At 46.7% G+C, this 22,491-nt stretch overlaps 2 protein-coding genes across 3 annotated transcripts in view; one reads left to right on the forward strand and one right to left on the reverse strand.

Moving 5' to 3' along the window:
• The window catches only part of LOC115122752 (SRSF protein kinase 1-like), a 40,493-nt gene extending 29,667 nt beyond the window's left edge, over positions 1-10,826 (forward strand). The window contains exons 14-15 of one of the 2 annotated variants that reach the window (XM_065020939.1): positions 8,608-8,700; positions 9,091-10,826. In XM_065020939.1, the coding sequence (XP_064877011.1) occupies positions 8,608-8,700; positions 9,091-9,278 (281 nt within the window). In that variant the 3' untranslated portion in view covers positions 9,279-10,826. The remainder of the gene's footprint in view (positions 1-8,607; positions 8,701-9,090) is intronic. The other variant, XM_065020940.1, reaches the window with a different exon arrangement.
• A 4,544-nt stretch (positions 10,827-15,370) lies between these two features.
• Positions 15,371-21,648, reverse strand: LOC115122753 (LHFPL tetraspan subfamily member 5 protein-like). The gene is made up of 4 exons (XM_029652000.2): positions 20,643-21,648; positions 19,504-19,674; positions 15,874-16,110; positions 15,371-15,704 (listed from the first exon to the last, which is right to left on the reverse strand). Exons 1-4 carry the CDS (start codon positions 20,917-20,919, stop codon positions 15,694-15,696), a joined length of 696 nt encoding a protein of 231 aa, XP_029507860.2. The 5' UTR covers positions 20,920-21,648; the 3' UTR covers positions 15,371-15,693.
• Positions 21,649-22,491: the final 843 nt, after the last annotated feature.

A 22,491-nucleotide genomic window follows, 5' to 3' on the forward strand; every position in this document is an offset into this window, starting at 1 on the left:
GCTGGTTGACAGAGAGCTGGGCCATCTCTATGGGCTTGTTGATGTCATCCTCCCACTGGGCCATCTCTATGGGCTTGTTGATGTCCTCCTCCCACTGGGCCATCTCTATGGGCTTGTTGATGTCCTCCTCCCACTGGGCCATCTCTATGGGCTTGTTGATGTCCTCCTCCCACTGGGCCATCTCTATGGGCTTGTTGATGTCCTCCTCCCACTGGGCCATCTCTATGGGCTTGTTGATGTCGGCCTCCCACTGGGCCATCTCTATGGGCTTGTTGATGTCGGCCTCCCACTGGGCCATCTCTATGGGCTTGTTGATGTCGGCCTCCCACTGGGCCATCTCTATGGGCTTGTTGATGTCGGCCTCCCACTGGGCCATTACATTTACATTTACATTACATTTAAGTCATTTAGCAGACGCTCTTATCCAGAGCGACTTACAAATTGGTGCTTTCACCTTATGACATCCAGTGGAACAGCACTTTACAATAGGCATCTAGGTCTTTTAAGGGGGGAGGGGGAGAAGGATTACTTTATCCTATCCTAGGTACAAAGAGGTGGGGTTTCTGCTGGAAGGTGGTGATTGACTCCGCTGTCCTGGCGTTGTGCGGGAGTTTGTTCCACCATTGGGGGCCAGAGCAGCGAACAGTTTTGACTGGGCTGAGCGGGAACTGTACTTCCTCAGTGGTAGGGAGGCGAGCAGGCCAGAGGTGGATGAACTGCCCTTGTTTGGGTGTAGGGCCTGACAGCGCCTGGAGGTACTGAGGTGCCGTTCCCCTCACAGCTCCGTAGGCAAGCACCATGGTCTTGTAGCGGATGCGAGCTTCAACTGGAAGCCAGTGGAGAGAGCGGAGGAGCGGGGTGACGTGAGAGAACTTGGGAAGGTTGAACACCAGACGGGCTGCGGCGTTCTGGATGAGTTGTAGGGGTTTAATGGCACAGGCAGGGGCCCAGCCAACAGCGAGTTGCAGTAATCAGACGGGAGATGACAAGTGCCTGGATTAGGACCTGCGCCGCTTGCTGTGTGAGGCAGGGTCGTACTCTGCGGATGTTGTAGAGCATGAACCTACAGGAACGGGCCACCGCCTTGATGTTATTTGAGAACGACAGGGTGTTGTCCAGGATCACGCCAAGGTTCTTAGCGCTCTGGGACGAGGACACAATGGAGTTGTCAACCGTGATGGCGAGATCATGGAACGGCAGTCCTTCCCGGGAGGAAGAGCAGCTGCTGGGTTCAGCTTGAGGTGATGATCCGTCATCCACACTGATATGTCTGCCAGACATGCAGAACGACGCCACCTGGTCTCAGGGGGAAAGGAGAAGATTAATGTGTGCCTGCATAGCAATGATAGGAGAGACCATGTGAGGTTATGACAGAGCTGACTGGTGTATAGCGAGAATAGGAGAGGGCCTAGAACAGAGCCCTGGGGGACACCAGTGGTGAGAACGTGGTGAGGACTGCTGCCACGACCTGGTAGGAGCGACCTGTCAGGTAGGACGCCCAGCGTGGGCCGCACAGATGCCCAACTGGAGAGGGTGGAGAGGAGGATCTGATGGTTCACAGTATCGAAGGCAGCCGATAGGTCTAGAAGGATGAGAGCAGAGGAGAGAGAGTTAGCTTTAGCAGTGCGGAGCGCCTCCGTGATACAGAGAAGAGCAGTCTCAGTTGAATGACTAGTCTTGAAACCTGACTAGTTTGGATCAAGAAGGTAATTCTGAGAGAGATAGCGGGAGAGCTGGCCAAGGACGGCACGTTCAAGAGTTTTGGAGAGAAAAGAAAGAAGGGATACTGGTCTGTAGTTGTTGACATCGGAGGGATCGAGTGTAGGTTTTTCAGAAGGGGTGCAACTCTCGCTCTCTTGAAGACGGGAGGGACGTGCCAGCGGTCAGGGATGAGTTGATGAGCTGAGGTGAGGTAAGGAAAGGTCACACTGGTCTGGAGAAGAGAGGAGGGGATAGGGTCAAGCGGGCAGGTTGTTGGGCGGCCGGCCGTCACAAGACGCGAGATGTCATCTGGAGAGAGAGGGGAGAAAGAGGTCAGAGCACAGGGTAGGGCAGTGTGAGCAGAACCAGCACTGTCGCTTGACTTAGCAAACGAGGATCGGATGTCGCGACCTTCTTTTCAAAATGGTTGACGAAGTCATCTGCAGAGAGGGAGGAGGGGGGGAGGAGGATTCAAGAGGGAGGAGAAGGTGGCAAAGAGCTTCCTAGGGTTAGAGGCAGATGCTTGGAATTTAGAGTGGTAGAAAGTGGCTTTAGCAGCAGAGACAGAGGAGGAAAATGTAGAGAGGAGGGAGTGAAAGGATGCCAGGTCCGCAGGGAGGCGAGTTTTCCTCCATTTCCGCTCGGCTGCCCGGAGCCCTGTTCTGATGTCCTCCTCCCACTGGGCCATCTCTATGGGCTTGTTGATGTCCTCCTCCCACTGGGCCATCTCTATGGGCTTGTTGATGTCCTCCTCCCACTGGGCCATCTCTATGGGCTTGTTGATGTCCTCCCACTGGGCCATCTCTATGGGCTTGTTGATGGCCTCCTCCCACTGGGCCATCTCCTCCCCCACTGGGCCATCTCTATGGGCTGGGCTCTATGGGCTTGTTGATGTCCTCCTCCCATCTCTCTATGGGCTTGTTGATGTCCTCCTCCCACTGGGCCATCTCTATGGGCTTGTTGATGTCCTGTCTCTATGGGCTTGTTGATGGCCTCCCTCCCACTGGGCCATCTCTATGGGCTTGTTGATGTCCTCCTCCCACTGGGCCATCTCTATGGGCTTGTTGATGTCCTCCCCCACTGGGCCATCTCTATGGGCTTGTTGATGTCCTCCTCCCACTGGGCCATCTCTATGGGCTTGTTGATGTCCCACTGGGCCATCTCTCCCACTGGGCCATCTCTATGGGCTTGTTGATGGCCTGTCTATGGGCTTGTTGATGGCCTCCTCCCACTGGGCCATCTCTATGGGCTTGTTGATGGCCTCCCCCACTGGGCCATCTCTATGGGCTTGGGCCTCCTCCCACTGGGCCATCTCCTCCCACTGGGCCATCTGGGCTTGTTGATGGCCTGGGCCATCTCTATGGGCTTGTTGATGGCCTCCTCCCACTGGGCCATCTCTATGGGCTTGTTGATGGCCTCCTCCCACTGGGCCATCTCTATGGGCTTGTTGATGGCCTCCTCCCACTGGGCCATCTCTATGGGCTTGTTGATGGCCTCCTCCCACTGGGCCATCTCTATGGGCTTGTTGATGGCCTCCTCCCACTGGGCCATCTCTATGGGCTTGTTGATGGCCTCCTCCCACTGGGCCATCTCTATGGGCTTGTTGATGGCCTCCTCCCACTGGGCCATCTCTATGGGCTTGTTGATGTCCTCCTCCCACTGGGCCATCTCTATGGGCTTGTTGATGTCCTCCTCCCACTGGGCCATCTCTATGGGCTTGTTGATGTCCTCCTCCCACTGGGCCATCTCTATGGGCTTGTTGATGTCCTCCTCCCACTGGGCCATCTCTATGGGCTTGTTGATGGCCTCCTCCCACTGGGCCATCTCTATGGGGCCTGGGCCATTGATGGCCTCCTCACTGGGCCATCTCTATGGGCTTGTTGATGGCCTCCTCCCCACTGGGCCATCTCTATGGGCTTGTTGATGGCCTCCTCCCACTGGGCCATCTCTATGGGCTTGTTGATGGCCTCCTCCCACTGGGCCATCTCTATGGGCTTGTTGATGGCCTCCTCCCACTGGGCCATCTCTATGGGCTTGTTGATGGCCTCTTACTGGGCCATCTCTATGGGCTTGTTGATGGCCTCCCACTGGGCCATCTCTATGGGCTTGTTGATGTCCTCCTCCCACTGGGCCATCTCTATGGGCTTGTTGATGTCCTCCTCCCACTGGGCCATCTCTATGGGCTTGTTGATGGCCTCCCACTGGGCCATCTCTATGGGCTTGTTGATGGCCTCCCACTGGGCCATCTCTATGGGCTTGTTGATGGCCTCCCACTGGGCCATCTCTATGGGCTTGTTGATGGCCTCCCACTGGGCCATCTCTATGGGCTTGTTGATGGCCTCCCACTGGGCCATCTCTATGGGCTTGTTGATGTCCTCCTCCCACTGGGCCATCTCTATGGGCTTGTTGATGGCCTCCTCCCCCACTGGGCCATCTCTATGGGCTTGTTGATGGCCTCCTCCCACTGGGCCATCTCTATGGGCTTGTTGATGGCCTCCTCCCACTGGGCCATCTCTATGGGCTTGTTGATGTCCTCCTCCCACTGGGCCATCTCTATGGGCTTGTTGATGTCCTCCTCCCACTGGGCCATCTCTATGGGCTTGTTGATGTCCTCCTCCCACTGGGCCATCTCTATGGGCTTGTTGATGGCCTCCTCCCACTGGGCCATCTCTATGGGCTTGTTGATGGCCTCCTCCCACTGGGCCATCTCTATGGGCTTGTTGATGGCCTCCTCCCACTGGGCCATCTCTATGGGCTTGTTGATGGCCTCCTCTGGGCCATCTCTATGGGCTTGTTGATGTCTGGGCCATCTCTATGGGCTTGTTGATGGCCTCCTCCCACTGGGCCATCTCTATGGGCTTGTTGATGGCCTCCTCCCACTGGGCCATCTCTATGGGCTTGTTGATGGCCTCCTCCCACTGGGCCATCTCTATGGGCTTGTTGATGGCCTCCTCCCACTGGGCCATCTCTATGGGCTTGTTGATGGCCTCCTCCCACTGGGCCATCTCTATGGGCTTGTTGATGGCCTCCTCCCACTGGGCCATCTCTATGGGCTTGTTGATGGCCTCCTCCCACTGGGCCATCTCTATGGGCTTGTTGATGTCCTCCTCCCACTGGGCCATCTCTATGGGCTTGTTGATGGCCTCCTACTGGGCCATCTCTATGGGCTTGTTGATGTCCTCCTCCCACTGGGCCATCTCTATGGGCTTGTTGATGGCCTCCTCCCACTGGGCCATCTCTATGGGCTTGTTGATGTCCTCCTCCCACTGGGCCATCTCTATGGGCTTGTTGATGTCCTCCTCCCACTGGGCCATCTCTATGGGCTTGTTGATGTCCTCCTCCCACTGGGCCATCTCTATGGGCTTGTTGATGTCCTCCTCCCACTGGGCCATCTCTATGGGCTTGTTGATGTCCTCCTCCCACTGGGCCATCTCTATGGGCTTGTTGATGTCCTCCTCCCACTGGGCCATCTCTATGGGCTTGTTGATGTCCTCCTCCCACTGGGCCATCTCTATGGGCTTGTTGATGTCCTCCTCCCACTGGGCCATCTCTATGGGCTTGTTGATGGCCTCCCCCTACTGGGCCATCTCTATGGGCTTGTTGATGGCCTCCCCATCTCTATGGGCTTGTTGATGCCATCCATCTCTATGGGCTTGTTGATGGCCTCCTCCTACTGGGCCATCTCTATGGGCTTGTTGATGGCCTCCTCCTACTGGGCCATCTCTATGGGCTTGTTGATGGCCTCCTACTGGGCCATCTCTATGGGCTTGTTGATGGCCTCCTACTGGGCCATCTCTATGGGCTTGTTGATGGCCTCCTACTGGGCCATCTCTATGGGCTTGTTGATGGCCTCCTACTGGGCCATCTCTATGGGCTTGTTGATGTCCTCCTCCCACTGGGCCATCTCTATGGGCTTGTTGATGTCCTCCTCCCACTGGGCCATCTCTATGGGCTTGTTGATGGCCTCCCACTGGGCCATCTCTATGGGCTTGTTGATGGCCTCCCACTGGGCCATCTCTATGGGCTTGTTGATGGCCTCCCACTGGGCCATCTCTATGGGCTTGTTGATGGCCTCCCACTGGGCCATCTCTATGGGCTTGTTGATGGCCTCCCACTGGGCCATCTCTATGGGCTTGTTGATGGCCTCCCACTGGGCCATCTCTATGGGCTTGTTGATGTCCTCCTCCCACTGGGCCATCTCTATGGGCTTGTTGATGGCCTCCTACTGGGCCATCTCTATGGGCTTGTTGATGGCCTCCTACTGGGCCATCTCTATGGGCTTGTTGATGTCCTCCTCCCACTGGGCCATCTCTATGGGCTTGTTGATGGCCTCCCACTGGGCCATCTCTATGGGCTTGTTGATGTCCTCCTCCCACTGGGCCATCTCTATGGGCTTGTTGATGGCCTCCCACTGGGCCATCTCTATGGGCTTGTTGATGTCCTCCTCCCACTCCACTGTGTGATGCCAGAGTAGATCACCGTTGTTCCGGGGAACATTCAGATGACTACCTCAAAACCAGCTCACATCTGACTCACCAGGGCTGTCCCCTTTCTGTGTCCTAAAGTCTTTTCCACCAAGGTTTGGACCACAAATCAACGTCCATGGAAGAGATTCTCTTTAAAACACACCACTTCGATCCAGCTAGTTAGGAGAATGTAATTTAGCAGGTTAGGAGAATTAGGATGAGGTTAGGAAAAAGGATTAGGCTTAGCGAAAATGCTCTCCTAACCTGCTACGAAAAGTTATTTGTATCGAAGTGGCGTGTTTCTGGGGAATATCCCGTCCGTGCACTTCTACGCCAAGGCCAGTCCGGACCGCACCAAAACAAATAAGTCCAAAAGGTGTCGGTGTAGGTCCCCGTAATACGAAATAACCGTCAACAAGCAAATAACTTGAGGGAGCAGTGTTGCTCTCTGTTCAACGTTCTCCATTCAAATATTTCCTTAACATTTAGATACTGATCATGGATCAGATCCTCGTGAGAAAACAAATATTGAGGCGGCTTATTTTAATGCTTAGGCTATGCACTAAAGCAAATATCTGACACATTGTGCATGTGTTAGGGCCTACATATCAAGAAATTGGTGCAAAAACAATTGACAGTATCCTACAATTAGCAAAACAGAACTCTATTAATTGAACATAAAATGGATGTCAATATCATTTAAATATATAGGCCAATGCAAGCTACTGTATTTTAATGCAGTCATCACGGTTTTAATTTGAAGCATATTTGAAGCATATTTTTTTTTTACCCTTTGCTTGTTTATAACAATTGCTAAGACAATCCAGACGTTCCCAGGCTCTATAGACCTCTGACAATACAGCCGTTCCCAGGCTCTATAGACCTCTGACAATCCAGACGTTCCCAGGCTCTATAGACCTCTGACAATCCAGACGTTCTCAGGCTCTATAGACCTCTGACAATCCAGACGTTCCCAGGCTCTATAGACCTCTGACAATCCAGACTCTATAGACCTCTCAATCCAGGCTCTATAGACCTCTGACAATCCAGACGTTCCCAGGCTCTATAGACCTCTGACAATCCAGACGTTCCCAGGCTCTATAGACCTCTGACAATCCAGACGTTCCCAGGCTCTATAGACCTCTGACAATACAGACGTTCCCAGGCTCTATAGACCTCTGTACGAGGGACTGCATCTTAACAGGCCACCACTTGGTGTAATGTTGGGCACCTACTGACCAACGTTGTTTTATGGAAATATATATGTTTCTCAATGACATTGCTAAATAAAGGTTTAACGAACTAGTCAGGCACCACGTTAATACAATACAAAACGGCTCACTCAATCAAACATGATGGTCTTGTAAGTCTAAAGCAAAGCTTGCTTTCATATAATAGTAAACAAGCTTGAAAATGTAGTGGAATGGGATCAAATTGTATTTTATTGGTCACATACATGTGATTAGCAGATGCTATTGCGGGTGTCGCTAAATGCTTGATTAGTGTGGTGTGTGTGTGAAGGATACAATACTTTAACTTCTATGTGGTACAAATGACATTATTGTGGGAGCACCTCCTCTAAGAGAATGAATTGGGCTGTTTGAGAAGGTTTGAATCTTAAGCAACCTTTAGGAAGCAACCTTTAGTTAGGAAGCAAAGCAACCTTTTAGGAAGCAACCTTTTAGGATTTTAGGATTCCAACCTAGCCGAGGCAAAAAGGAGTTGACCTGTCAGTCAAATCTGCAAATCCATGACTCAAAACCACCAGATATTTGCAATAAAAACGAATTGTTATCAAAAACAAAAATGTTAGTTCCAAAAACATTTAAAATACACTTTTTAAAATAACTAAATATGTAACAACTTACAGGCACTCTCTGTCTAGAGTACACTGCTGCCAGGGCGTCATGGCAACTACCTAATTGAATTCAAAATGTTGTGTCTCAACCGATGGTGGGCACAACACAACCTCCGATTATGTGGAATGTGGTCTAAACTACAACATATGCGAATAGGCTAAATAATTATGGAGTTTACCATTTTTTTAAATAGATAATTGTCGTTAAATGATACCTTTAAAAAAAAAAAAATTATATATATTTTTATCTCCTGAATGTTTTGGCATTAGGGTCCAAAAAGTGACTTTCTAACCACTTCTTTCATAGGCAAACATGTTTAAATCTAAACGTATGCTGTCAAAAAGTAATTGAATTTAAACTGATTGACCCCTGTACTTAGTTTTCAGTGGGTTTAAAAGGGATTGTACACCACAAAAGTAATGGTGGGTTCTTCTAAGTGCTGTCAGACTGACCCTCTCTCAACCCCCCTCGCCCCTCCACCCAGGGTGGGCCTGTGACTGGAACACTGTCTGATGAATATAATGTTGGTGTCGTCCACCCCCCCCACCCCACCCTCTCTTTTCTTACTCTTATTTTGTCAGACCATATTGCATTGATCATTGAGCTGCTGGGGCAAGTCCCACGCAAACTCATAACGGCTGGGAAATATTCCAAGGATTTTTTCACCAAGAAAGGTAATGTTTTTTTAAATGAAGACCTGTCCACCCCATTGTTGTAAATGCCAACTTTGGTGTGTGTGTTGTTCATAGTGATGTTGAATGTTTTTCTGGATGTTCCTCAATAGTATTCTGTTAAATCACAATCACAGGTTTACTGCTGAATGACGGTCTTAAATGTTATGTGTAGCAAGAGAATAAAGAATGTTTTAATGACCGTGTGTGTGTGTGTGTGTGTGTGTGTGTGTGTGTGTGTCTGTCATGGTGGGGAGTTTTGTCATTGTGATTGTTATGTCCCCCTGTCATGGTGGTGTGATGAGAAACCCCGTCTGACTGACCTACCTAACCCTGCTCTCTTTCTGAGACTGACTGTGCTGTCTCTGTGTCTAACCCTGCTCTCTTTCCTAGGTGACCTGAAGCACATCACCAAGCTGAAGCCATGGGGGTTACTAGAGGTGCTGCAGGATAAGTATGAGTGGCCCAAAGAGGAGACTGATTGTTTCGCCGACTTCCTCCTCCCCATGCTAGAGCTGGTACCAGAGAAGAGGGCCACGGCCGCGGACTGCCTGCGCCACCCCTGGATCGCCCCCCAGTGACAGCCTCCAGTACTGCAAATCAAAATACCCCGATGCCTGTTCAGTAGGCAAACATTGTGGAATGTTGCAGATAACTGTCATGACTAGAGGTGACATGATTCCCTTTTCTACGTGTCATAGAGGCATTAATGTTCTACATTAAGAGACTTCTATCAGAACATTCCAGAACGTTTTGTTCTGCTGAATGCACCCCCTTGGCCTGGATTGGCCTCCCCAATGGAGCCTTCCAACCACTGCAATGTAAAACCATGTGGCCATGTTCAGGAGGAAGTAAAGCTACTGAACCTTCAGATGTATGGTGTTGAACAGAGATACGATCATCTGACAAATAGAATAGGGAATTGGGTCCACTTTATTCATTCAGTTTCTATCTTCAATGTCACGTTTTGACATTTTGTCATTTAGCAGATACGCTTATCCAGAGCGACTAGGTGTCTGCTAAATGAGTGAAAAGTAAAATGAGCTTTTCATTTTCCTAAATACACCCCTGGATGTATTCCCTCTAGTGGTCGTCTCTGGTCACTGCGATGCAAATTAAACCCCTCACAAGAGACTTGTTGCAACAGAGCACTTTCCAATTCAACCATATCTGAGATGACTTATTTATTTCTGTTTTTAGTTTTGTTTTCTTACATTGTGTTCTTATTATCATCAAGGAGCGTCTAACGTTTGTATTTGTTTCTTTCCTTTGTACTTATTGTGTTTAAATAAGCCTGTAGGCAACGTTGGTTTATGGTCATTTTGGCGGTCCAGAATTCTGTGCTCCGTACACAAGTCCTCATACAAGTGAGTAGTCTTTGTAATTGTTGTTATTGTGACTCTCTCACCACCATCTTGTTTCGTTTTATACCGGCACAAGACCTGGAAAAAAAATCAAGATCAATGAACTTCCCTTCACTTTTGTAATCCTGTTTCCGTTAAATAACTTGATACCACTTGTTTTCTCTCCTCTGATAAAATGTCATTGATGTCTGTCTGTGTTCACTTGAAGAGTTCTTCTTGTGTTACTGCTTCACCCATAAGGCATTTTGTTTGTATTAAGCGTAGTATTAGGTAGTTGCACATAGGGCAGATGAACGAACTCGTAGGTTTGCACTCTACTCTCCTTTCTGACTGAACTATTTGTAGGTCTCCACCACACATAAATACAATGGAGGACTGTCTTGCTATTTTTAGATCAGCCAGTTAAAAACCATTTTCAAAATCTGTTATAATACCAACTTTGCATATATTCACTTTGAGCCAATGGGAGACTGGTTTTGTGGGTTTAACTAAATAATATATGTTCATAAGAACACCACCCGAAAGAAGAGATTGTGGAAAGATATATAAAATTACGTGTGGCTGTGTGTTTGTATGTGTGTATATATATAAATAACTGTACCAAGGAATTTGACTTTCTGTATATTACAGCTGTGTACAGTTTTTAACCAATCGTAGTGTGTGGCTGAAATGGCACCCTTTTCCCTATGTAGGGTGCCATTTAAGGTGGACACTACTATGTCTGGGTAGTACTGTGTCAATAAAGCATATGGAAGAAGTGTGAAAGCTCTGTTGTGTGAACGTCCGTCAGCTGTTAAGGTCTTTTATTTGTCCTTAAGATGTGATCTAATGGTCAGGGTTTGGAGATGGGGGGGGAGGCACTGCAATATGCAAAGATCATTTTCACACGTCTAAATGATATCCTCGGGTTCCTCTTAATTTCCATACTGTAGTGATGTCCTAAGTAAATGTTTTACACCTTTTTGAGTTATTGGGAATCTACTGGAAGAGAAGGGCATTTTATAGTTGTTGTCGGAAGTTTACATACATTTAGGTTGTCGTCGTTAAAACTCGATTTTCAAACACTCCACAAATTTCTTGTTAAACTATCGTTTTGGCAAGTTGGTTAGGACATTACTGTTTAGACAGATTATTTCACTGTATCACAAGTCCAGTGGGTCAGAAGTTTACATATACTAAGTTGACTGTGCCTTTAAACAGCTTGGAAAATTACAGAAAATGATGTCATGGCTTTAGAAGCTTCTGATAGGCTAATTGACATCATTTGAGTCAATTGGAGGTGTACCTTTGGATATATTTCAAGGCTTACCTTCAAACGCAGTGCCTCTTTTCTTGACATGGGAAAATCTAAAGAAATCACCCAAGACCTCAGAAAAATTATTGTAGACCACAAGTCTGGTTCATCCTTGGGAGCGATTTCCAAATGCCTGAAGGTACCACGTTCATCTGTACAAACAATAGTACGCAAGTATAAACACCATGGGACCACGCAGCCCTCATAACGTTCAGGAAGGAGACACATTCACAGTTCTGGGCGACTTTAACCTCCCCACGTCTACCTTTGACTCATTCCTCTCTGCCTCCTTCTTTCCACTCCTCTCCTCTTTTGACCTCACCCTCTCACCTTCCCCCCCTACTCACAAGGCAGGCAATACGCTCGACCTCATCTTTACTAGATGCTGTTCTTCCACTAACCTCATTGCAACTCCCCTCCAAGTCTCCGACCACTACCTTGTATCCTTTTCCCTCTCGCTCTCATCCAACACTTCCCACACTGCCCCTACTCGGATGGTATCGCGCCGTCCCAACCTTCGCTCTCTCCCCCGCTACTCTCTCCTCTTCCATCCTATCATCTCTTCCCTCTGCTCAAACCTTCTCCAACCTATCTCCTGATTCTGCCTCCTCAACCCTCCTCTCCTCCCTTTCTGCATCCTTTGACTCTCTATGTCCCCTATCCTCCAGGCCAGCTCGGTCCTCCCCTCCCGCTCCGTGGCTCGACGACTCATTGCGAGCTCACAGAACAGGGCTCCGGGCAGCCGGGCGGAAATGGAAGAAAACTCGCCTCCCTGCGGACCTGGCATCCTTTCACTCCCTCCTCTCTACATTTTCCTCTTCTGTCTCTGCTGCTAAAGCCACTTTCTACCACTCTAAATTCCAAGCATCTGCCTCTTGAGGAAGCTCTTTGCCACCTTCTCCTCCCTCCTGAATCCTCCTCCCCCCTCCCTCTGCAGATGACTTCGTCAACCATTTTGAAAAGAAGGTCGACGACATCCGATCCTCGTTTGCTAAGTCAAACGACACCGCTGGTTCTGCTCACACTGCCCTATCCTGTGCTCTGACCTCTTTCTCCCCTCTCTCTCCAGATGAAATCTCGCGTCTTGTGACGGCCGGCCGCCCAACAACCTGCCCGCTTGACCCTATCCCCTCCTCTCTTCTCCAGACCATTTCCGGAGACCTTCTCCCTTACCTCACCTCGCTCATCAACTCATCCCTGACCGCTGGCTACGTCCCTTCCGTCTTCAAGAGAGCGAGAGTTGCACCCTTCTGAAAAAACCTACACTCGATCCCTCCGATGTCAACAACTACAGACCAATATCCCTTCTTTCTTTTCTCTCCAAAACTCTTGAACGTGCCGTCCTTGGCCAGCTCTCCCGCTATCTCTCTCAGAATGACCTTCTTGATCCAAATCAGTCAGGTTTCAAGACTAGTCATTCAACTGAGACTGCTCTTCTCTGTATCACAGAGGCGCTCCGCACTGCTAAAGCTAACTCTCTCTCCTCTGCTCTCATCCTTCTAGACCTATCGGCTGCCTTCGATACTGTGAACCATCAGATCCTCCTCTCCACCCTCTCCGAGTTGGGCATCTCCGGCGCGGCCCACGCTTGGATTGCGTCCTACCTGACAGGTCGCTCCTACCAGGTGGCGTGGCGAGAATCTGTCTCCTCACCACGTGCTCTCACCACTGGAGTCCCCAGGGCTCTGTTCTAGGCCCTCTCCTATTCTCGCTATACACCAAGTCACTTGGCTCTGTCATAACCTCACATGGTCTCTCCTATCATTGCTATGCAGACGACACACAATTAATCTTCTCCTTTCCCCTTCTGATGACCAGGTGGCGAATCGCATCTCTGCATGTCTGGCAGACATATCAGTGTGGATGACTGATCACCACCTCAAGCTGAACCTCGGCAAGACGGAGCTGCTCTTCCTCCCGGGAAGGACTGCCCGTTCCATGATCTCGCCATCACGGTTGACAACTCCATTGTGTCCTCCTCCCAGAGCGCTAAGAACCTTGGCGTGATCCTGGACAACACCCTGTCGTTCTCAACTAACATCAAGGCGGTGGCCCGTTCCTGTAGGTTCATGCTCTACAACATCCGCAGAGTACGACCCTGCCTCACACAGGAAGAGGCGCAGGTCCTAATCCAGGCACTTGTCATCTCCCGTCTGGATTACTGCAACTCGCTGTTGGCTGGGCTCCCTGCCTGTGCCATTAAACCCCTACAACTCATCCAGAACGCCGCAGCCCGTCTGGTGTTCAACCTTCCCAAGTTCTCTCACGTCACCCCGCTCCTCCGCTCTCTCCACTGGCTTCCAGTTGAAGCTCGCATCCGCTACAAGACCATGGTGCTTGCCTACGGAGCTGTGAGGGGAACGGCACCTCAGTACCTCCAGGCTCTGATCAGGCCCTACACCCAAACAAGGGCACTGCGTTCATCCACCTCTGGCCTGCTCGCCTCCCTACCACTGAGGAAGTACAGTTCCCGCTCAGCCCAGTCAAAACTGTTCGCTGCTCTGGCCCCCCAATGGTGGAACAAACTCCCTCACGACGCCAGGACAGCGGAGTCAATCACCACCTTCCGGAGACACCAGAAACCCCACCTCTTTAAGGAATACCTAGGATAGGATAAAGTAATCCTTCTCACCCCCCCCTTAAAAGATTTAGATGCACTATTGTAAAGTGGCTGTTCCACTGGATGTCATAAGGTGAATGCACCAATTTGTAAGTCGCTCTGGATAAGAGCGTCTGCTAAATGACTTAAATGTAATGTAAATGCATTCTGTCTCCTAGAGATGAATGTACTTTGGTGTGAAAACTGCCAATAAATCCCAGAACAACAGCAAAGGACCTTGTGAAGATGCTGGAGGAAACGGGTACAAAAGTATCTATATCCACTGCAAAAACAAGTCCTTTATCAACACAACCTGAATTGCCGCTCAGCAAGGAAGAAGCCACTGCTCCAAAACTGCCATAAAAAAGCCAGACTACGGTTTGCAACTGCACATGGGGACAAAGATTGTACTTTTTGGAGAAATGTCCTCTGGTCTGATGAAACAAAAATAGAACTGTTTGACCATAATGACCATCATTATGTTTGGAGGGAAAAGGGGGAGATATGCACGCTCAAGAACACCATCCCAACCGTGAAGCACGGGGATGGCAGCATCATATTGTGGGGGTGCCTTGCTGTAGGAGGGACTGGTGCACGTCACAAAATAGATGGCATCATGAGGGTGGAAAATTATGTGGATATATTGAAGCAATATCTCAAGACATCAGTTAAAGCTTGGTTGCAAATGGGTCTTCCAAATGGACAATGACCCCAAGCATACTTCCAAAGTTGTGTCAAAATGGCTTAAGGACAACAAAGTCAAGGTATTCGAGTGGCCATCACAAAGCCCTGACCTCAATCCCCAAGAAAATTTGTGGGCAGAACTGAAAAAGTGTGCGAGCAAGGAGGCCTACCAACCTGACACCAGCTCTGTCAGGAGGAATGGGCCAAAATTCACCCAACTTATTGTGGGAAGCTTGTGGAAGGCTACACAAACCGTTTTACCCAAGTTAAACCATTTAAAGGCAATTTACCTAATACTAATTGAGTGTATGTAAACGTCTGACCCACTGGGAATGTGATGAAAGAAATACAAGCTGAAATAAATAATTCTCTCTAATATTATTCTTACATTTCACATTCTTAAAATAAAGTGGTGATCCTAACTGACCTGAGACTGGGAATTTTTACCAGGATTAAATGTCAGGAATTGTGAAAGATGTATGTAAACTTCCCACTTCAACTGTACATCAAGCTCCATTTCGCCCGTCGGGGTTAATCACACATTTAAAATGTCAATTTAAGACACTATAAAATTGTATACCACCCCACACTGTGCAGTAAAACAAAATGTCTTCATACTATGAGTTCAGCCTCTTGTCTAGCTTGATTCTTTGCCTAACTACTGTTGATGGGACTGTTTTTCACGAGAAGTACAATGAACTTACCAAGGAACAGAAAACTTTAGAATTTCATTCAGAAAGTAAAATGTGTATTGACGGATTGTACACTTATTTTTACAGAAAACATTTTAATTCATCCAAAATATTAAAATCAAACTTTAATTTTCCAAGGCTGAAAAGAGGGCAAAACACCAAATGAAAACGGTGTCATTGGGGACCGGACAGTCTAAAGAACTGCCCTTTCGCATAATGAGCCAAAAAACATGTTGTGAGGAAAGGACACCTTTGTGTATATTGTAAAAACACTATCTGTGGAGACCTTGCCGTATCCCTGGCCTGATAGTCATGAGTGCCAGAATGATGCATTGTTCTTCCATCTCTTCATACTCCAGCGCCTCATTGCTTTTCTGGAATGGAAACAGGATGAATGAAAATTAGATAAATAAATAAAAAAGTAGGGAGATGTCTTGAGATAATCCCGGTGTCACACACTCCAAGCTATTTACTCTTCTGTATCCCTCCATGCTACAAAAATTGACTTCGCACAACAAATATCACCTAATTTTATTCTCTCACCTTGCCCCTCCACTTCGAAGTCATCCGGCAGCAGTTTGTCCTGTCTGTTACCCAGTGTAAAGGCCAGGAAGGCAAGGATGAGAGTGTCCAAGACACAGATCATGGCCAGGATGTAGGCCCACCTCACTGTACAGTTCCCCAGGGTGTACTTGTCTGTCCTCTCGCCACACATCCTCTTCACCTCTGGGGCGTCCCAGCCGTCAGGGTAGATCATACAGCCCATCACCATCAGGATGGCTGGGGAGGGAGGGAGGGACGGACAGACAGACAGACATTACCATTAGGGTTAGGGTGTGCCAAACTCATTTTCACAGTGGGCCGGAGGGCCGCACTTAAAAATATTCAGTCAAATTTGTTATAAATAGTGTAATTTTCTATCCGTCACTTTTGGAATTTTTGATGCTCCCTGACTGTTTAGATTTTGTTTTGATGACTGTTATCAAGCTGGACAGAGTGAAGAGACTATAGATTACTGTTATCAAGATGGACAGAGTGGAGAGACTATAGATGACTGTTATCAAGATGGACCGAGTGAGGAGACTATAGATGACTGTTATCAAGATGGACAGAGTGAGGAGACTAGATGACTGTTATCAAGATGGACAGAGTGAGGAGACTAGATGACTGTTATCAAGCTGGACAGAGTGAAGAGACTATAGATGACTGTTATCAAGCTGGACAGAGTGAAGAGACTGACACTGTTATCTAGCTGGAAGAGAGAGACTATAGATGACTGTTATCTAGATGGACAGAGTGGAGACTATAGATGACTGTTATCAAGATGGACAGAGTGAGGAGACTAGATGACTGTTATCAAGATGGACAGAGTGAGGAGACTAGATGACTGTTATCAAGCTGGACAGAGTGAAGAGACTATAGATGACTGTTATCAAGCTGGACAGAGTGGAGAGACTATAGATGACTGTTATCTAGATGGACAGAGTGAGGAGACTATAGATGACTGTTATCAAGATGGACAGAGTGAAGAGACTATAGATGACTGTTATCAAGCTGGACAGAGTGAAGAGACTATAGATGACTGTTATCTAGCTGGACAGAGTGGAGAGACTATAGATGACTCTTATCTAGATGGACAGTGAAGAGACTGTAAGTGTAGGTCCATATTAAATTATAGTTTCAATTATTATTTTTTTCAATGTTGATTGAGATCGTTTTTACTTAAAGAACTATATTTCTAAAATATAATTTACAAAACATTGGACACTGAGTGACAGACACATCTCAACATCAACTGTTCAGAGGAGACTGTGTGAATCAGGCCTTTATGGTTGAATTGCTGCAAAGAAACCACCACTAAAAGACACCAATAAGAAGAAGATACTTGCTTCTTGGGCCAAGAGACACGAGCAATGGACATTAGACCGGTGGAAATCTGTCCTTAGGTCTGATGAGTCCAAATTTGAGCTTTTTGGTTCCAACCGCCGTGTCTTTGTGAGACGCAGAGTAGGTGAACGAACGGATGATCTCCGCTTGTGTCGTTTCCGCCGTGAAGCATGGAGGAGGAGGTGTGATGTGTAATGGTGCTTTGCTGGTGACGCTGCCTGTGATTTATTTAGAATTCAAGGCCCACTTAACCAGCATGGCTACCACAGCATTCTTCCGCAATACACCATCCCATCTGGTTTGCGCTTAGTGGAACTATCATTTGTTTTTCAACAGGACAATGACCCAACACACCTCCAGGCTGTGTAAGGGCTATTTGACCAAGAAGGAGAGTGATGGAGTACTACATCAGATGACCTGGCCTCCACAATCACCCGACCTCAACCCAATTGAGATGGTTGGGATGAGTTGGAACGCAGAGTGAAGGAAAAGCAGCCAACAAGTGCTCAGCATATGTGGAAACTCCTTCAAGCCAGTTGGAATAGCATTCCAGGTGAAGCTGGTTGAGAGAATGCCAAGAGTGTGCAAAGCTGTCATCAAGGAAAAGGGTGGCTACTTTGAAGAATCTAAAATATATGTTGATTTCTTTAACACTTTTTTTGGTTACTACATTATTCCATACATGTTATTTCATATTTTTGATGTCTTCACTATTATTCTACAATGCAGAAAATAGTTTTTTTTTTTTTAGAAAAACCCTTGAATCAGTAGGTGTGTCCAAACTTTTGACTGCTACTGTATATACACTACCATTCAAAAGTTTGGGGTCACTTAGAAATGTCCTTTTTTTTTTTTAAAGCACATTTTCCGTCCATTAAAATAACATAAAATTGATCAGAAATACAGTTATAGACATTGTTAATGTTGTAAATGACTATTGTAGCTGGAATTGGCAGATTTTTAATGGAATATCTACATAGGTGTACAGAGGCCCATTATCAGCAACCATCACTCCTGTGTTCCAATGGCACATTGTGTTAGCTAATCCAAGTTTATCATTTTAAAAGGCTAATTGATCATTGGAAAACCCCTTTGTAATTATGTTAGCACAGCTGAAAACTGTTGTTCTGATTTAAAGAAGCAATAAAACTGACCTTCTTAAGGCTAGTTGAGTATCTGGAGAATCAGCATTTGTGGGTTTGATTACAGGCTCAACATGGGCAGAAACAAAGACCTTCCTTCTGATACTCATCAGTCTATTCTTGTTCTGAGAAATGTACTTGTTCTGACTAATGTACTTGTCATTTTGCTCAGTTGTGCACCGGGGCCTCCTACTCCTCTTTCTATTCTGGTTAGAGCCAGTTTGCGCTGTTCTGTGAAGAGAGTAGTACACAGCGTTGTACCAGATCTTCAGTTTCTTGGCAATTTCTCACATGGAAAAGCCTTACTTTCTCAGAACAAGAACAGACTGACGAGTTTCAGAAAAAAAGTATTTGTTTCTGCCCATTTTATTTCTAAACGTTTTAACAGATATGTATGAAAAAAATCCTCAAAATAAAAGGTGATATTCTGTACTAGCGCCTCGCTGGAGTATAGAGACACATTTACAATTTACTGTCTGAATGCATATGGAGGTGAATGTATAGAAATACAGTGAATGATTGAGGTAATATGGGCAGGCGGGCGGGCAGGCTATCCACAATGGTTGTGCCAATAATATCTGATGTATCATAACTGTTGTGTCAAAAGCCTTGTATGTCAGTTGTAAAACCTGAGTATGTACGGAGGCTTTCATACAGATATAGACTTGCACTAAGAGACAAAACATCACATGTATCATGTTCCATGTAATCCATCCACCCCCTGAAGGTAGGCTTGAACGTAGGTGTCAGAATCTGGACTCAAACAGAATCCCTTTGGGCTGGCGTCCACAGTGTTGTTGTCACCTGCTGACAATAGCACTGGACCCAAGCCACCTCTGAAAGAGGAGAGATGACACTGGGGAGTCACATGACTGTACCCGATAGGTTTGTCAACTCTTCTGGACAACGGGGATGACAACTACAACCAGAGGCCGGTATGACTGTACATGCCGTATGACTGTTTGTGAGCCAAGGTTGCCTAGAGGCTGGATAAAGAGGTTGACCAGCAAGGGCATTTTGAACCCCCCCCCACCCAATCTCCCCTAGGTCCACTCCTGGACGTACATGTTGTCTCACCAAACACAGGACACTATACATTAAAATGTACAAGTTAGTTAGGTTAGAGAATGCCTTCTAATCTCACCTGATGCAAACTGCATCCACCCACAGATCTTGTAGACGCTCCCGGTGTTGCAAAACCAGAACAGTGTGAAACAGACCATACAGCCCACTATCAGCAGCATGGATGTACCCACGAAGAAGAGGGCTGTCCTAAAGGCTGGGGACGGGATGGAAGCAAAGTCCAAGGCACTTCCTTTATGAAGGAGGAGGAAGAGAAGAAGAAGATTACTGCAATGATCTCTGATGTCCACTGAAAAATCTTCTGTCTTCTGCGTTATTCAAACCCCTCCGAAAGACACACAGAATAGGCTACACATACAGAAAGGTTGGAGCAGAAGATGACATCATATTATTAGTATAGGATCTCTGTGGGTTGTTGGAGAGGCTGGAGCAGAAGATGACATCGTATTATTAGTATAGGATCTCTATGGGTTGGAGAGGCTGGAGCAGAAGATGACATCGTATTATTAGTATAGGATCTCTGTGGGTTGGAGAGGCTGGAGCAGAAGATGACATCGTATTATTAGTATAGGATCTCTGTGGGTTGGAGAGGCTGGAGCAGAAGATGACATCGTGTTATTAGTATAGGATCTCTGTGGGTTGGAGAGGCTGGAGCAGAGGGCAGCCCATTAAGGAGTTTAGTGATTATAACAATGGTTCAAGGGGATGCCTTTTTTCATTCTCATCACAGATACTCTGTACTGAAGAATGAACTGCTGACATTGTGTCAACTGTGGACTAATGAACAAAATACTAAAAGATAGTTATTGTGTAAAGTGACTCTTTAAAGGGGCAATCTGCTGTTGAAACAAATACAAAGCGACTCCTTTCGGTAAAAATCAGAGGGACGGGCTGGATACATTTTACCACTCTCAAATGTATAGACAGAGCTATGGATGCAAGGACTGACCATCCATGATATCAAAATAATATTTGTAACCATACCTTCAGGCTGTACAGTGATTGAAAACATGTACTTTGATTACAAACATTTGGAGTAAAACAATTTTATAGTTTTGGGTTCTGATGAGGTACAATAGTTTAACTAAGTTTAACTAAGCTCATAAGTTATATTCTTCAAGAATCAACGGGTTCATATCACTTATTTTTATGTCCAAAAATGGATGTAGCAATTGCAGATTGGCCCGTTAAGTGCCTTGCCTTTACAGATGAGCTCCGAGGTCAGCGCGTTGCCGATACAGTAGTGAAACAGGCCGAAGTATCCGGCCTGCGGGGTGTTGACGCTGTCCCCGATCCAGTACGGTTGGATGAACACCACCATTTCGATGATGGAAAAGCAGATGGTGAATATCGCCCACAGGACACCGACGGCTCGCGCGTTCCTGACGTAGTTGGTGTGATAGATTTTGGCCGCCTCCTGTGCAGGGAGCATTTTATCACTTTTTGATTTGGTCTCAACTTTCTCTGTTGTTGACATCTTGTTGACGAGGAAATAGAGGGTGGTGAGGGTGAAGACGTGGAAGATGCGCAGATAACTCTTCTCGAGTCACCAGAAAGTCACCCGCTTTGAGTCAGCAGAGAGTATGAGCATGAAGCTTTCAGGTGAGATACTTCTCAGGGCTTACTCTCAGTTACTGTCAGTTTGAGTTTCTCTTCAATGCCAACTTGTTTTCAGTGAACGCTCCGTTTGGTCGTCTGCCAGACACTTCCAAGGATCCAGATGAACTTGTCATATAAAATGATAATTTAATGTATAAAATAAAGATTTAAGTCCACAAAACTTTCTAATACAAGACCCACTGAGCGCTCAGATCATGTTTTACTTTGCCTTGAAGTCCGTGAGAAGATCAGTGCTCTGTAGCAGCAGACAGATCCTACTTGTTAAGAGTTGGCGTGTCTCCTAAGGTGTTGGAATCAAACCGTGCCAGTAAGGGTGTGATATGTTGAATTATTCAAGGTAAGGAGATGAGAGGCGTTAGGAGTGATGGACCACGTTGCTTAGTGGAACCAGATACATCTAGCTACGTGTTAATCATTTGATTTATTTATAAGGCTGTTGACTAACGGGACAATTCTCCAATGTGATGTTTTAACCTCAACATTGTTCACAAACGCAAAAAGTAGTTGTTTTTAATAACACAATATAGCTTTGTTACAATATTAAATGTCCAATGTACCCGTTTTTATCTCAATATCAAATCGTTTCTGGGTAACATTTCAGTACAAAGACATCAATTACTTAACACCATTCATTTCTATTTGAAGACTCAATAGCGCATTAACGCCTAGTTAAATCGGTTAAGATGGCATCTCATGGAGACATAATACGCGCAGTTTGAGGTTCTCCAGGATGTGAATTCTCAGTGCTGCCCCCTCTAATTGAGTAACTTAAGTTGAACGCCGACAGCAACTAAATTATCATTAGAACTTTTATGTGTGCAATTCAAAAAAATAATCGTTTCAAGTGAAGATTCACCACGAAGATTGCCATTTCCCCATTCCCGATCATGTTTTCTGCAGTACCGCGGTCGGCCTTGAACTTGCTTCAATGAGAGGGGGCAGTCATTCTCGGGAGAGGGGGCAGTCATTCTAGCAGTGAGAGGGGGCAGTCATTCTAGCACAAGGCATAGCTAAATACTGTAGAAACATTATATAGCTCTGGCCCATGGTTTCCATTAGCCGACATTTGCTGTTTTTTGGCCAATTTTATTTTTAAATGAAAAGCTGATAAATAAAACTGTTTCCGGTCAAAATGACCGGGAGAAATATATATATTTTTAAAAAAAAAAGAATTTGCATAATTGTGTGGAATTAAATTGGCCTGTGTGTATTTTCGTTAGTTGTAAATGTATCTTATTTATCCAACACAACTATCACACAAGCACAGCATATTTTGAAAGGGATTTCTCCTGCAGATCCTCATCTGGTTGCTGCTGGAGTAAAGCATGTGCTTTTATAATTATAATCAAGCAACAATTCTAAATACAAATAGATGATTACCTGTTCAGGATTCTTATGGCTTCGGGGTAAAAACTGTTGAGAAGCTTTT

This window comes from Oncorhynchus nerka, linkage group LG7 (genome assembly GCF_034236695.1).
Source record: "Oncorhynchus nerka isolate Pitt River linkage group LG7, Oner_Uvic_2.0, whole genome shotgun sequence".
NCBI lineage: Eukaryota > Metazoa > Chordata > Actinopteri > Salmoniformes > Salmonidae > Oncorhynchus > Oncorhynchus nerka.